This window comes from Plectropomus leopardus, chromosome 11 (genome assembly GCF_008729295.1).
Source record: "Plectropomus leopardus isolate mb chromosome 11, YSFRI_Pleo_2.0, whole genome shotgun sequence".
NCBI classification, from domain to species: Eukaryota; Metazoa; Chordata; class Actinopteri; order Perciformes; family Serranidae; genus Plectropomus; species Plectropomus leopardus.
This window is the reverse complement of record NC_056473.1, coordinates 25,830,202-25,847,406: the sequence shown is the minus strand read 5'-3', so window position 1 is coordinate 25,847,406 and position 17,205 is coordinate 25,830,202. Positions and strand designations below refer to the sequence as shown.

Genomic DNA, 17,205 nt, shown 5'->3' with positions numbered 1-17,205 from the left:
TTCCTGTTACAGATTTCCGGCCTTGCGGCACACTGCTGCCCCCACAGGCCGGTCTTGGTATCACTCGAAAGCTGTTTTAGTTTTATATTAATCCTGTGTAAGATGTAAAGTCCAGGACTTCTTCACAATCTGCAGCTGGTTCTCGGAGGGATTTAGTAAATGTCTTAATGTTACTCTCTGGATTGCGGTGTCTGATACAGCAACATGCAGTTGTTCTCTTTGTTAATTGTGCAGGTTGCACTCCATCAGTACACGTTTTACGGTTTGTTGTTGTTTGCAAAATCCACCAGAGTCCATCTTTGCCAGATCCCATGCAAGTCCACAGTATCCCAATCATGATTACAGTTTTCCTTCTGTTCTTGCCAAGATAACATTGTGATGTATTTACACTGTTCTAAATCAAAAAGTAATTGCGACCCGAAAAAATAAAAAACATAGCAAAAAAGTAGCAAGGATTTGAGGAACTACTGGCTGCTGCATCTACATGCACCAACTTAATTCATCTACCACAAATGACAAATGAACAAGATATTTTCAAAGTGAATCAAATAGATACTTTTATGATAATATGTTTTCAATATGTCTCACTCCAGAAAGTGTTAACTTTTTTTTTTTTTTTTTTTAACATTTTAAGTGTGTAGATCATCAAAGTTTTCCACTGGACCAAAAATGTCATGTTTTATGTGACTTTTTGTTCAAAGATTTGGGCAACTTTGACCCTAATCCGAAGTAATCGATTCATCAGTGGGTCCTTTTTTTCCCCCTTTTTTGTATTTTGGTTATTGCACGATTGTTTTCAAATTTTATTCTGAGTGGCATTTTAAAAGTCAGTCAAACATTTAAAACAAAATATTAAATCTAATCTATTTTTTAGGAATCATGTCTAGACATATTAAATATATGTGATATAAAACACAGAAAAGTTTAAAAAGCAGGATCCTGGTAATATTTATCAGTTTTGCTTTTATAAACAACTTTAACAACTAATTGAAGTCAATTAATAAATTTGTTCCAGTCTCGCTGTTGTTGTTTGTAAAACAATCTCTACAAAAGAATATTTTACACCATGTCAAGAGTTTATTTGACAGTATTTCAGAATATCTTTCAGTAAACAAGTTTTTTGTTTTTTAGCAAAATGTAATATATCAGTACTGTCGCATTTCATAAAAATAGTTCACGTCTTTGAAACTACAGTATCAATGATACAGTAAACCATATTTGTAGGAATACAGCTGTACAAGGTGAATAATACACAATTAACACTACACAGTTATACTTGATCTCAATGGGGATTTATGAACGTGCCATCCTTCACAGGTTCCAATAAAGCAGTTTTTTCTTTTTGTATACAAAATCACTCACAGCAGGCAGGGGGACGGCCTGGACGGAGACAGAGGGCTGGATGACGTGTTCTTTCACCTTTTCTGAACTGTGACATTTGTACATACAGTAAACACATTTCTACAGCCTAACGGCATGTTCTCATGCTCCTCGCTAACAAGGTCATCAGTTTATCACATGAACCACAGTCAACTCTTGAAGTCGGTTAAAAAAACATCCAGACCACATGTTTTACCCAGAAACCACTGCGGGTTCAGATCAGTCTTGATGAAGCTTTATGGACAACTAGTGTCCCAGTCTGCGGCTGCATCGTCTTGCAAAAAACAGCTAACCAGTAGGCCTGTACCAGTTTACAAGTACAGCTCGGATGTGCCGCCGTGCTGCAGTCAAATTGTCACATTGCATTGTGATTCTTTTTTTTTTTAACTCACATGGTCCTCCAGTACTCAAAAGCTCTGGTGATTATATTTTTAACTGTTGAGAAAAAAGGATGATATTTAAAAAAAAAAAAGCAGGAGGATAGTGACTCTCAGTTCAATAGCAGCATGCCTCGACTCTGCCAGTATCAAAACCTCGTGATCAGACACACGTCTAAATGAATTTTGTGTTTCTCAGATCGTTTTGGGCTCCGATTCAGTGAGCATTAGTTTCGCCTGCAACAATGCAAACTTAACTACTTTACAGAACAGACTAAATAAAGCTGAAATGAGACTCGTCTGAAAACAACACGGCCCACTGTGATAACGACCCTGTCTGGATAAACGTTCACAGCTCTGCTCTCTAAGAAGAGGATGTAATGCTACAGGCTACACTGTATCCCCATTAAAGCACTCGGGGACAAGGGCAATCATTGACATTGATAAGAGTGCATCAAGATAACTGTATATATATACTATATACTGCTTGGTGTTAAGTCAGAAGAAAACGGGCTCCACAACTCAACAGTTTGCTGATATGTGTGCATGGTCATCAACATCTGTTTTGCATCCAGTTCCCAAAAAAATCAAATCGCATCAGCTCTGCATTAGTCTGAGTTAAGGCACTCCGCCCCACCTCATAACCATCGGCCTCCTCTTCCCCACACCGATGCCCCTCTCCCACAGTGATGTGGTACACTTAGCACAGTAAAAGGCATAGAAATGGGAAATATAGACTGGACAAAATTCTTCTGTTTGAGCATTAAAATGAATACAACACGGCTTATAATTCTGCACAATGACTGCATGGTCGTGATCAAGTTGTGTACATAACTCAGAACAGTATTATGAGTTCTTACTAAGCCGACTGTTTTCAGTCACTCAAAAGTTCAATTTGATGAAAAAAAGCAAAGATTTTACCAACTGGTCATCTCCACAGAGGACATCCTGTCTATATTCTACCTCTAAAAGACGTGTGAGTCCCTGTATAAGAACATGGTGGTTTATATCCATGCATGCGACCGCTGCCTCCCTCAGCGGTCCTGGTTTGGTGACTTGCACAGTCTTTGATATGTAGTAATAGACGAGGCCATGGAAACAGTGATCCTAAAATACTGTCTTGGTGTTTTTTTCTCTTTTCTTTACAATGTTTCTAACTACAACACTGCCTCAAAAACACCAACAGGTATGCTTTTGAGATTATCATATGTACATATTTTTCACATCTTTACATTTACAGTATATGATATATTGGTAGGCATGTGAGATCTAACATATGTCGGGTTAGCCGGGTTGTCGTTTGGGTCAGTGCCATGTCCTCCAGGAGCGTCAGTGTCGCTGCCTCCCTCTGACAGATCTGTAATCTCACTTGTTCTACTGCACGGAGAAAATGGAGCAAAAGTAAATCTCTTGGATGCACATATGTCTCTCTCCTGCGAGGAACTTTGTTCCATCTGAGGTTGCGTTGCACTAACCAATCTGAGCCAGATTCGGTCGAGCAGTTAAAGGTACGTGTTGAAAGCACAGCTCCGCTTAGAATCAGACATTGTTGCTCCGTCTGCGATCAGAACATTAACCGTCGCATCTGAGGGTCCAAAATGCCTACGTGTTGAGTCGCCTCCATCTGTTTTTTTACTGTATGTTACAATAGCTGTGAAAGTTCCTCTGTTTTTTAAGGTGGTCGGTGTAATAATCATCTCGTACAAACAAAATGAAACATAAAATATGATCTTAGAAGGAGATGGAGAAGAAAACAGGACAGAGGGAGAGGGTGAGGGAGATTTACTGCTTTCTCAGACATCCGATGGTGAGCTGAATGAGGAGCCAGACAGCGTGATCCGGTCAAAACGGGATCCGTTCTACCTGCTTACTGTGGAGGTCCAGGACCTCAGGGTGCCAGGCAGTTTGTCAGACCCCGGGATGTTCCAGGGCCCAGGGGAGGCTGCTGCGCTCCTCGCAGGAGGCTCTTCCATGGTTTTAGAGGGGCAGCAGAGCCCACTGTGGCCACCGGCCCTCTCATCCTCTCTGGGGAACAGACCTCTGGACACCAGCCTCTCCTGGAGGCCGACATGTCCATCTCCACTGCCTAAAGAGGCTCCATTCAAATTCACACTCACATATGGGTCCCAGGGCCAGACAGTGCTCATCGCCTGTGTGTGCAGGCCCTTTCTCTCACAGCAGGGGGAGCAAGTCTCCCTCTGCCTCTCTCTTCTTTCAACGGACCTCCCCAGGACAGCTTTGGGAGGCAAAGCCCGAGGCTGTCTGTCGCCTGGTCCACAGTCCACCTCTCCAGACCCCTGAGGGGTTCCCTGCCCCCTGATGATGCACTTTTGCTGGGTGGACCTGCCACCTGTAGCCCCTCTGAAGGAGCTGTGGTCTGTCAGCTGTGGAGCTTTGTCTGCCATGCACACTGTGGCCTCTAGAGGGAGCTGATGAGGGGAGTCTGGGGCTGAGGCTGGATGGGATGAGAGCAATGGATTTGTGTAGGGTTCGAGGGTCACTTCCTGCAGGGCAGAGTGGGCTGTAGAAAAGGAATCCCAGGGGCCGCCACAGTCTGTCGAGGAAGAACAAAACACGCTCAGGAGGAATGAGATAAAAGCAGAGTGGCACAAAGCAGCATGCACATGCGCACAGAGAGAGTGAGGAGAAAAGCAAGGAGAAAGACGTATGTACACAATAATACAATTAAACACCAAATCCTCATTATATATCAAGCAAACTTGCATGCAAATGTGTGAGCAGCACACACCCAACCATGTTGGCCCCCACGTGTAAAGGCTAATCGACACAACTTCTACATAAACAGACACGAGTGACAGGGTTCATTCAGTGCTTGAAAACAATCGCTATATTTGCAGATGTGTGAGAGACTGATCCTGAACAGACTGATCTCACACAGTCTACTTCACAGCCCTCTTCAGAGTGAAACAATTTCACCTGGAGGGTCACTTCAAACCATATTGCTCTCTCACTACAGCATACAGAAGCACACACACACACACACACACACACACACACACACACGCACACACACACACACACACATACACATACACACACAGGGCAGCTTTTTTCCCCATGCATAAACTCACAATCATGCATACACCAATTCATGCTGAGAGCACAGCTACACAATTTAATCAGTATGGAGAAAGAGAGACATGCAGTTTTTCACGAACCGTGTCTTTAGAGTGGCCCATTAGGAAGAAATAGGGGGAGCTTAGTGTGTCACCTTTCATGCACATGGAGAGGTTGGAAGGTACCATTCCTGAGGGAAGGCAAGTAAAAGCCTATACCAATCATTAGACTTAAAGCAGAGGGGTTACAACACACGGAGGCTGTTACTGATCAAAAATAGTTTTACACATAAAGACAAGTTGAATTTTTGACGACCGCAGGGCGAGGAGTAAAATGCAGAAAGATATTAATGCATGTTAATATGTTCTGGAGTAAAACGTGTAGCGTTTGCAGGAAAAAGCCATTCTGGTTGAACAACAGTAATGTTGGACTTCAAACAATGAATCTCTAGTATGTAAGTGAGAAAGAGACTAAAAAGAGAGATAGAAAGAGTCAGACATTTACAGAATTTGTGCAGGCGAAACCCACCATATTCTGGCACCTGTCCTGTGCCTCGCTTCAGCAGCAGCCTGACCCGCCTGCCTCCCGCCTTGATGAGTTCAATGGCGCGGGCGTGAGTCATGTCGCGAGTGCTGTCCCCGTTTATCTCTATGATCTGATCCCCTACCTGGAGGAGACACACGGAGGATAGGGTCGATTTCTGTCAGCAACTGTTTATCCATGGAAAGTTGACTTTACTACACAACCACAGTCGTCTGCTGGTGGGGAGCTGCACTGGAGCAACTGGGGAATAAGTGCCATTAAGTGCCTTGTTCAAGTGCACCTCAACAGGAGTCTGTGAGTTCACATGAATTATACTTACACATTTTCTCTCTTCCCTAACCTGTGAGATATTCCTGCCTCACAAGGAATATAGGGCAGAGAGTTATGGAGCCAGATCAAGGCCAAAAGGTTTGTTCATCTAAAAAAAATAAAAAAATGGGACAAAAACTAAAAGTTGAAAAGGTTCAAGCTTTGATCTTGAATTATTAAAAAATAAAAAATCTCAAAATAAAAATATGTGTAGGAAAAGGTTTTAATTGAAATATAATTTGATTTAATTCTGATATTCTTTTGAATAAATTATTTATCTTTAATTTTCACATTTTAGGTCTCTTTTTTCAGTAGCTGATTTTATGTTTTCAGATTCAGATCTTATTTTTTTTGCGCATTCAAATTAAATTTTTTCATCCAAATTTTTTCTTTAATTAACAAAACTTTTGGACTTGATCTGGCTCCACAGACAGTAAAATTACATTTTTAATTAAACAGAGTGATAGAGAATATGCATGTTGCAGAGGAAAAACAGCAGTATTGCCTTTTTTTCAAAAGCAACAATCTGTGCTGTATTAATTTTAACACCATCTTTAAATTCTGTGAAATAAATTTATCACACACAAGCATGCTGTTATTTTAGAAGGATGCCAAGATGGACAAACTGGCATTATGCTGCGTCTCAGTGCACGTCTGTGGCTGGATTAATTTCTTCAGCAAAACAACTGTTTTCACCAACAGAAATTCTAATCACTTCTCAAAGAGCTTTTGAACTTTTTCATCTCACCCTCATCCTCCCATTACGTATGGCAGGACCATCTTCAGCAAGGCGCAGCACAAATAGGTCCATCTTGTACTCTCTGCCTCCGCGGATACTGAAGCCAAAACCCTTTGCACTTTTCTCCAGCTCCACCGTGAAGTAATCATAGTCCTGCAGAAAACAAATCATAACACACCAACTGCAATTAACAGTGTATGTCTATTAATCTGAAAACAAAGCCTACCGATGCCCTGGCTACAGTGTGGTGTTATGACTGCATGTAAACGTAACGCTTAACAAAGTGTCAACTTGAGCAGAAGTTTCCTCTTGGTCTATCTGTACCTGTGGTCTGAAGTCAGGAGGCAGCCCCAGAGGGAACTGTGCAGCTGCAGGGTGCTGTCTGAAGTCCAGCAGACCAGGCGGGTGTCTGTAGTCCAGCGTTGGCGGCTGCCGGTAATCAGTAACCGGTGGATGACGATAGTCAACTGGAGGTTGCCTGTAATCAGTGAATGGAGGATGGCGGAAGTCAGGTTTGACGTCCTGTCTGGCTTTTACCTCTGACCTGTGAGGAGAGAGAAAGCAACAATATCTGAAGAGAAGTTTGTGCCAGTATGGAGAGAGCGTTGTTTTGAAGACGCGTTAAAGAAGGAGACGACTCCAGCACACAACCCCGCATGTCCGCATGTCTTCTCCTGAAAGTAGACAGTGATCCTAACTGTGTAGTAGAGGTGTGACATATTATATTGTTTGCAATAACACCGGTATATTTTTTTAACATGATAATAACAATATTTCAATGTGTTGATGTTAATCATTCTGCAGCAATTAGTTCCCAAAAGGAGTCAGTAGTGTGGAATTAGTGGCATCATTAGGCCAGACCTCTCAGACCCTTTAGGTGACGTGCTGCTCACGCTAAACTGTGTTTGGTGGCTTCTCTGGCAGCAGCACAGCGTCTGTCCTGCTCATCTCTCACTGTGTGCACGCAGGGATAGACATCGAGTCATTTTGTCACAAGTCTTTTAAAATGTAAGCCAAGTTAACACCTGACGAAAACCTAAAAAGTGTAAATCACTGTAAATGAAGGTCTGTGTGTGTGTGTTGTGCGCGCGTGTGTGTGTGTGTGTGTGTGTGTGTGTGTGTGTGTGTGTGTGTGTGTGTGTGTGGGGGGCAGTCTGATGTTCAGCACTAAGTAACACAACATGAAACTAGAGGTGAAATGAGGTCAAGGTAGAAAAAACTCAATCTTTTTGGATTATTTTTTTTCCAAAAGAGAGGAAAGGTAAGAAGTTAACTATACTATTTATATTTTATACAGAAGTTACTGTTTCAAATGAAGGAATCGGGAGAGAATTTTTCTTACATTTTTACTTGATTATTTGAAGACAAACTGTTACATTTATTATTTTTTTATTATTTTACTATTTCGTTGCAACCGTATGATCTTGAAATTAATTCTATAATATGTTTTCAGTCATATCATCAAAAAATAATTATTGCAAAACTACCGTGAAATATTATGATATTATTTTGCGGCCATACTGCCTACCCCTGCTGTGTAGATTTATATAAAGACGCATTTGCTTGGTTTGCTGTATAAGGATTACTGAGTCGGTGCAGCACAAAAAAGACAAAAATATCACTCTCTGTTTTTAAACTTTTATCAAGCTCCCACTTGTAAAATGGGCATAAATCCACAGCTCTGGGAGTGCTTTTCTTGATCTTAGACTCACATGCACACACCCATCCATGCACCCACTCACACTTTCATAGTTTTGACGTGGAAGAGGGCCTGATCGCTGGGTTCCTGCATTATAGAGGAGATACCTTTAAGTAAATTATTCACTGACTCTGTAAGAGCTAAGTGGTGTTACGCAACAAAGCAGAGCCCAGCATGAGACTGAGAGTCTGACTGGGACAAAAGTTGACTGCAGTCACAGGTTTCTCCTGAACTTACTGGCATGCAAAGAGAGGATGGCACACGCTCTTCTGAAGACACTGTTTGATATCTGTCGTCTTTGAAAACTGCCGTCTCCGTCTTCTTCAAGTCACCAAGACACACTACGTTAAAGGAATTTTACAAAATGCTCCCGCTGAGTACAAACTATCTCTCTTAGCAGCATCTTACCTGCCGTCATGGAGGTAGAGCTGTGGAGGAGGGCCAGAGGGCTGCGTGACCGGGCTCTGCTGGGATCCAGCTGGTGCAGGCTGGGAGGCTGCTGGTGCAGTCGCTGTTTGGCTCGTCTGAGCTGGTGGCTGGCCCGGCTGGGCAGGTGTTTGACCTGTCTGAGTGGCTGTTTGGCCAGGCAGGGTGCCTCCTTGGCCTGGCTGGGCTACAGGGCTGGGCTGGGTCTGGGGGCTGTGTTTCTGGGTCATTGGGCTCTGCTTCTCTGAGCTGGGGCCAGAATGGGAACCTGTGATGGACAGACGGTGAGACAAAATTTCCCCTGTGTGGAAAATGTCAAAGTCTGAGATGGAGGGTTTAGAGCAAATCATCAAAGGAAATCCCTCTTTGGATCTCTGAATCACACAGAACTGCAGTGCTGCTGTCGATTCTCTTGAGTACATTAGAGAAAAATACTGAATTATCTGCTAAGTGGTTTGACTGACTTTGGCCTTTCTATAAAGCTCAACATTAAAAGACACTAAAAGAAAATATTTGGTTTTTTGCCCTTGAAAAAAAGGACAATATTCCTACAAAGCTGGTTACATGACTATTGAAAATGAATATATTTGGGGTGTTCAGTAGCTCAGTTGGTAGAGTGGGCACCCCATGTACAGAGGCTGTGTTCTCGCTGCAGCAGCCATGGATTCGATTCCAGCCTTGGCCCTTTGCTGCATGACACCCCCCAAGCGTCCAATGCATTAAAGACTAAAAGCCCCCCCAAATCAGATAAAGAAAATGAATATTTCACTAACACTCCAGTTAAAATACTGCCATGCCCTGTTGGAATGGCTGGAATCGCCTTTTATTTTGCTACTTTGCACCACAATGAGGTTTTTTCAAAGTTTTACACCACTGTCAGACATGTTTGACCTTTCAAACACAGCCTCCCTCTTTCACTCCCTCAACCGCCCTCTTGAAAAGGTCTGCATTGCGATATTTGTGCATATCCAAAAACCTGTTGACATCCAAGTCTTTCATAATATATTGGAAATAGATGTGTTTTTTTCTTCCGACCAGAAATGTGGGCCTTTCTTTTGGAAATAATCTCTACCAGCCTTGCAAACTGTTGGTTTGTGTGCAACGCAAAGAGCTGATCACAGACAGGCAAGAGTCCATGTGTTGGGAACTGTGGTAAAAACCCCAACTGAGATACATATTCTGAATACGCTGTTTACATGTCCAACTAATGCTTTTAAAAAGCAAACAGTATCTGCATATCTGACATGTCTTGATTGGGAAATGCTACATTTGGAAAAGGTCTAATTTGGATTATTCAAATGGAGTATGCTGTTCACATCACTGATATCAAAGTCACAATATTGTCATAATCAGAATATTAAAATAGTGTAATATTAGTGTGCCTGTATAGCAGTCAGTGTCATAAAACAAGGCGTTGGTTCTGGCTGTAATATCAAGATTATGTTCACCATAACAGTGAACACTCCTTCACCTTGAGCTCCTTTCTGTGTCACTATATGTGAGGCTGTTTTTTTTTTTACTTCAGACAGTTTGTGTCCAAGGACTTCTTTGGTCAAGCAAAATAAAATAAATCCATATACGATAAGGAAGACTGACTTCAGATAGTTTTCTTCCATGAGGGGAAAATAAAAAAGCTGCCAAACAAAAACTGAATCAAAATTTGGTTTCATATCACACAAACGCTCACCCTCCTCCGGTATGATGTGCAGTGTGACTGTCAGCCCAGCATCTTTAATGAGCTTCACAATGTCTGCGTGCGGCATGCTGATGATGGACTGTCCATTCACAGCCAGGATCCGGTCGCCCACCTTCAGCTTCCCACATCGGTCCGCAGGGCTGCCCTCGATGATGCGTCCTATTTTATGGGGCACAGCTGGAGACAGGCAATAACAAGGTGGTTGTCAACGGCAATTTTGAAGAAATATGTTGAAAAGTGCAGATAAAACTCAATACTGAAGTGGAGAGAATAACATTTAGCGTTATATTACAACATGAGCTTCCCCTCTTTCCAGATTCCTTATGAAGCACCGTCACTGCACATAAACACTGACATTATTTAAACCATTGTTTAAAGAAATGTAATTCTAAAAATCTTTATCACTATTTTATGGCAATAGCATCTTAACAGAACTGTTTTTTTTCCACACAGATAGAAAAAAATACAGATAACTGAAAATTTCCACTTCAATATGAAACATTTCTGGACCCCCAAGCAGAGAAAATCTCGAGGGACTGCTGAACACGCACCGTTACATCCTGAACTAATGTTTGATATTATAATGACTACTGTATACTAGGCCTAGTTTTGGGGTATGCATACTCCATATTCAGGTGTTTGCAGAAACTTAGAGGAGGATATATTTATATAAAAGTCTCACGCTGACTCATTAATCCCACAATCTGCTAAAAGATACCAGCTGCTGTTAGTGCGACCATATGTTTAATGGAGCCAAATTTAAGACTCTTTTAATACCACCTTGGTATGAAGTTAAAAACAATTTAAGACCAAAATAAAAAAAGCTAAAAAGAAGGAGGCAATTTCAGTTTGACCCCAGCTAACAAAAAGTCTGAGGCTGCTGGACGGGATAAGAAACACCACTCAAGCAAATGAATTGTTTAGGGGCATGAAGCCCAGTGGTTATTAGTAAATTGGATATAAAGATTATTTTTCTCTTGACCCTTTTTTTCCAGTGGACATGCAGCGCAAACACAGCTGACATTGTGTTGTAAAAAATCTGAAGTCTTAAAAAACATTTAACACATTTCAAATACAGCTTTCCCAAAAATTTTCAGGGACAAAATTTCAAAACTTTTCAATGACTTTTAAAGGACCAATAATAAAAAATTATGACCAATCACAACATAAAGCACGAACAGAACTGTAGATTGCAATTTTCTCTAAATGTTAATTCTAATAGTGTAGGCGGTCTGCAGACACGGAGGGGTAAAGCTCCCAGAGTGTGACCGTGACAGCCGACTGTTTGTTTGTCCCATAATTTTTTCACAAAAAGACAAAAAAGCTCTGTAACTTTGATCTTCCCCGTTCTACTTACGGAGCATTTAAAACTACACCAAAGTGCAAACTGGTGCACTAAGAGACAATTGTACACCCTGAGCTGCCCCTGTCGATTGATCCATCTCCAAAATGTGGTGCAATTTTAAAATATTAATGGGGTTGTGTATGAAAACTTTGGGATTCATGACACCACATGTTAAATAACACAGTCACAACATTATTATTCTCTGGCGTGGTGTATTAAAAAAGATAAAATTCAAACTCTATTCAAACAAAACTCCAGCCAGCTCATATACATGGAGGGAGAGACAATACGTGGGGAGAAAATGAAGTAATGCATGTGATAGTAAACAAAATGTTGTCACGCATCAATGCAAATTAGAGCTATATGCAGTCAACAACTGCAGAAAATACATTTTCCATTATGCTACATTACGTGGTATGTTATTCACGCAAAATGAGAGGAAAATGAGACTGTGGAATATATTTAAAATCATTGTTAAAATGTGAATTATCGTTAAACAGTAGCAAAACCCCATAAACAATCAATCTAGGACAATCACCACCCTCAGGATTGTTGGTCATCAGGATTTACAAATCACAGTTTGCATCCTGTAACAACCTTTAAGGCTCCAGACAGAAACAACTCACTGATGACGGTGGCGTTCTCCGGTCTGTTCAGGGAGCTGATGATGACGAAGCCGAAGCCCTCATTCTCCTTGCGGTGAATAACCACGTCACTGGTTTGCAGGGCGGATCCCTCTGGAGGAGAGGTGGTAGTTGGGACGGTGACCGCCGGAGGGCCCGAAGCTGAGGCTGCATCGCTGCGTGGAGAGCTGTGCTGTGTCGACACAGAGCCGGGGCTGCGGCCGTTCACAGGACACAGTTCACCTGGAGGAGAGGGAGCAAGAGAGAGGACAGGATGAGTCAAAGCAGCTCTGTTACGGTAAATCCTTAAATATTTACTCTCGGTGGCAGTTCACTTTAATGCTCCTTTCCATATTAGGCAGTTTTGATGCAGCCATTGGAGAAACTGCAGTCCTGAAGCATACTTTGCCGGCAACAATGAACTTCTCTACCTCCTGCCGGGACTCTCTGTCAAAGTCAAATTTTGCTTGTCTGTTTGTCACTTGGCAGGTATGACTCTTGTGTATGTAAATTTTATATGCCCTTGTAATTGTGCTGCATTTAGAATGACACAAACCACTCTGCTGCAGCCATAAAAGGATCGATAAAGTGTGTAATTGCAACTAACAATATAAAATAACATATATAGATACGGAGATTTGTAATGATAATTCAATGATAAGTCATCAAACATCTCCAAAAGCTAAAAGACAGTTAATTTTCTCCCCTCAATATTAATGGTTGAACTGACTCTGTGGATGTTTACCGAACATCTGCTGTTGTTTTATATTACAGCAACAATTAAACAACGATTTTTGGTCGTTCTGTATCCATCGCGCACCATGCACAGTTGATCGCGCTCAGATGTACTTCATAAGTATAACAGAGTCTGTTTTAAATGCAGCCTCATTGACACACGTCAGATATAACAGTGTGTTACAGCTCCTCTTAAACACGTCTAGTTGGGTGTTTTAGTACGTACTGTAACAGGCTAATTGCGAGTGAAATTTCTGTGCCCCAGGAGCGTTTGTTACCTGTGGCACATGGAGTTAATACTGAAAATACAGACGAATACTTTACTTTTTACAAAACATGTTGATAAGCACACTGTGTGTCAGGTGTGTATGCATTAAGATACAAATAGGAGCTAGAACAGACACAACCTAATTTCCAAAATCAGCAACACTGACCATCATTACTGCTTTATTTTAAAGATCCCATATTGCAAAATGTTAGATTTCCATGTCTTTTTCAATGTAGAGCAGGTAAAAGTGCTATTTAAATACTGTTTAAGTGTCAAAACACCAAATCCAATGAGAAATGCGCAGTCTGCTTTCACAAACTGTGCCTTTAACTGAGCTGTATGAAACATATATGAAACACTGAAACATAAACATTGGAAATGAGTCCCTTTGTTACTTCCAATCAGAATATTTGCAGTGTATGAGGCCTTGTTTTTAGATTAATGAAATCAATATTCTTTAAGACCTTTTAAGAATCTGCAGGTACTCTGGTCCACGAGGGTCTGCTCGGACCCTATTCGGATGTCCATGTGCAGCCCTTTTTTTGTGACCACGTGGACTGTAGGTAGGTAGCAAGCGCACGGACTAAGCATGCTTCATTCTCTTGTTCTACACTTAAGTCCAGTCCAAAACACTGCTCTCAAGCCAGCCGCACCACGGTAAAGTTAGTTTTAAGTTGGATATTCAATAGGCATCACTCCAGACCCAGCAGCATCGTTTAGGTTCACTTTCATCTTGTGTCGGCAAAAGGGCGACCCCCCAGCCTCCCTCGTTTCCTGATGGGAACTTACCAGCACCATAAATTGTACTGTGAACAGAATGGCGTGTGCCTGACTGTACATTTTTGTGGATGTTTAATGCTGAAAGTATGTCCAAGCCTTTAAAGAGACCGGCGCTAAAACAGAGCATTTCAGACAGAAGGTGAACACATATATGTATATATATATGTATATACAGTATATATATACATATATTCAGGCAGGCCGTGGTAGAAAAAGAAAGTGTTCTTTTAACATTAAAGCATGTAAACACGTTCTAGTAGCAACCTAAAATACAATTATCAATGTGAAAATGACCCTAATATAGGACCTTTAATGTGTGCGTGTTTTTTATGGCTCTACCTACCCCTGAACCTGGTCAGTCTCCCAAATGCAGATAGTATGTATGTAGGATCTACTACCACAGAAAAGATGTGTGGGTACAAACTACACACTGATCCAGCTCACAGATTGTCTGCATGTGTGTCCTGTCCAAGTTGTCTTTGTTTAATTCGATGCCAGCGAAATGTGCAGCGCGTCATCCAGTCCTGATAAAGTGTGACAGAAACAAACAAAACAAAAAAGAACAAAAAAACAAAACATGTCCTCACCAGGCGTTTGCACTCTCCTTCTCACAGTCAGGCTGACTTGACCGTTGCGAGCAGCTGCGTGCATCAAGTCTATTACGTATTTGTGTGGTTTCCCAGCAACCACATTTTTATCCACAGAAATGAGCTCGTCCCCTGGTCGAAGCCGCCCATCGCGCTCAGCGGGAGTGTTCTCTATTATAGCACCAATAACAATCTGTTCAAAGAAAATCAATATTAGCAGCATAGATGAAGGTGAGAAGGATGAATCACAGACACAGTGGAATCACTCGTCATTTCTTCTTCCAGGTTGGAAACTAGTTTTGGGTTATGTTAACATTTTTCCACCTTCCTAATATCCTCCTGCCACATTGGTCTGGATCAAAGTTTGCATGCTGTTTTACACGTGGACAAGTCAGCAAGGCGTTACTTCAGTATGGGAGGCACTGAGCAGTTAGGACAGTGTGAGGAAGCCAAGGAGTGCTTGTATGTATGTGTGTGTGTGTGTGTGTGTGTGTAGCATGTGTTGGTCAAATGTGTGTGACTGGATGAAGTGCGAGATGAGGTTAGGTGCAGGTCAGACGAGGTTGGTGTGTATGAGGTTAAATATGTGTGTGGTCCAGCCCGTCCCATACGAGCCTTGTCACGGGCGTCCGGACTCACAGCCTGCACGGCCTCGTCTCCCCCCAGGATGCGGAAGCCAAACCCGGTCTTCTCCCTCAGCAGGTGCACCTCCACCTCTTCATACTCTGGACCTGAAACACAGATAAAGAGATTAAATGTCGACTCCTTCATCAATTTCAAATCTGCATATTATGTGCAATTTATAGCAACATAATGCATCTCCTTTGACTTCACTTTCAGTACTCACGCCGGCTCTCGTAGATGGCCCTCGACTTCTCATACAGGTCGTAGGGGTCAGGTTTGTTAAGATCGAAGCCCTCAGTGGAGTCAGGCACAGATGTGCGGTGCTGTGGCTGGTTTGGGAAAGGTGTGCCAGGCGGCAAAACCGGGCCAGATAGATTTGCTTGTGGGCTGCCATGTGGGTCCCACTGGTCGGGCAACTACAAGGAAATCACCAACAACAGATGTTTACTTTAAAGGTATACTATGCACAATTGACGGTAATTGTTTGTAAACACGCTCAACGGCGACAGCAACAGTGTAAGCCGACCCAAGATTCACTTTGTTTGGAGTTTCGCCTTGCTGTATTTGCTTTTCGGCACTGTGTCTCTTGAATGCCCGCTGCTTACAGTCTGGCACCTGGTCACTACCTTTTTTATAAAGCCTCACCTGAGCTTAATGGGGGTACACTCGCCTTATATGTACTACTGAGCACAGAAAATAGGAAGAAAATAAGAAAATACTGCAGATAAATACACCACCACACACTTTCAGTGGGTCATAAGTTAGTATTGAGAGGGATGACTTCTGTATTAGCTGCTTATTAGGAAAGTCCTGCATAGTGTATCTTTAAGATATGGGACCCTATTTATGTGGTGTTGCAATGACCAGTGCAGTCAGCACTACGACCAATTGCTATTTTCCTGACCTTGAAGTTTGCTTTGCCTGACTGTGCAGTAATTTGGAGCCCAGATTGAAGTGAAAGGTGCACAGGTGGAAGGAGAGACACAAACAGCTGGGATGTTCATTCATTTGAGGACGCATAAAGCAAAGGTTTTTTTTGATGGATAGGAGACTCTGGGCAAAGAATAAATGTCTGAGAACCACATCTGTTTCTGGCACATCGTTAATCTGATGCAAATCTGACGATTTTGGCAACAAGACACATCCAAAGTGCTTTTAATTCACCATAAAAAAATATAGTTTATTGTGGTTATAGCAGGAACTTCAGTTAAGCAGCCAGCATATTCCTGTAAATAAACATAAATAATTCTTCCAGTCTCAGTATCTGTGCATTCATTTTCATTTCATTTCATTTGTTTTATTTCTAAGGACAACACACAAATCAACATTTCTGTAAATGTGCCGGTGTTAGCAATCACGCTAATTTTCAACTGTAGTCCTTTAGCTGGGCACGAATGACAAAACTTCCTGAAGAAGCGTGTCCTTGGGTTGCTGTTGTCATGTGATTGTAATTGATGTGACTGTCATTGTGATTGGCTCAGCTGTTTCAGAGCTATGACTGTGTTTATTAATCATCGCATCCTCTGATCAATATTCAGCTTCACCTCATCCTATTGAGCTTTGCGCTGCTGCACATACATGCACCAAAAAACGGGTGCACCTTCCGTGCGCCCAAACCTAATGCTGTGCATTTGCTGTTGCCTGTGCAATGAAAATAGGGCCCACGGTATCGTTTAGAGTTACAGCTGATTTATTGCTTCATTTCTCTCTGTTTCGTTCCCCTAATCATTGTAAAACTGCATGCAGCATGTGATTATGATTGTTTTAATACATTTGCCTGATTCTTAAAGATGCCCCTCCAGACATATTTTAAGACATAAAAGAAAACTCTGCTTGGATTAATAATGTGTGTCTGATATGTTTTTCCACAAAGAAGTACAATTACCCAAATAAAAACTCTTAAAATGCTTCCGTCTACTACTTCTGTCTCACTGAAAGATCCTGCTCGTACACCCATGTGTTACACTAAGATTTTAAGGTGAGTATAAAAAACCTT

The 17,205-nt window shown here is 41.9% G+C and overlaps 1 protein-coding gene across 1 annotated transcript in view; it reads right to left on the bottom strand.

The window, feature by feature from the left end:
• Positions 1 to 1,107: 1,107 nt before the first annotated feature.
• Positions 1,108 to 17,205, bottom strand: part of LOC121950247 (membrane-associated guanylate kinase, WW and PDZ domain-containing protein 2-like) — a 105,159-nt gene continuing 89,061 nt past the window's right edge. Inside the window, exons 13-22 of the mRNA XM_042496189.1 lie at positions 15,433 to 15,625; positions 15,225 to 15,316; positions 14,586 to 14,778; positions 12,219 to 12,458; positions 10,239 to 10,424; positions 8,534 to 8,819; positions 6,751 to 6,970; positions 6,436 to 6,579; positions 5,364 to 5,502; positions 1,108 to 4,311 (exon numbers count right to left, since the gene is read on the bottom strand). Of these exons, the coding sequence (XP_042352123.1) occupies positions 3,617 to 4,311; positions 5,364 to 5,502; positions 6,436 to 6,579; positions 6,751 to 6,970; positions 8,534 to 8,819; positions 10,239 to 10,424; positions 12,219 to 12,458; positions 14,586 to 14,778; positions 15,225 to 15,316; positions 15,433 to 15,625 (2,388 nt within the window). The 3' untranslated portion in view covers positions 1,108 to 3,616. The remainder of the gene's footprint in view (positions 4,312 to 5,363; positions 5,503 to 6,435; positions 6,580 to 6,750; positions 6,971 to 8,533; positions 8,820 to 10,238; positions 10,425 to 12,218; positions 12,459 to 14,585; positions 14,779 to 15,224; positions 15,317 to 15,432; positions 15,626 to 17,205) is intronic.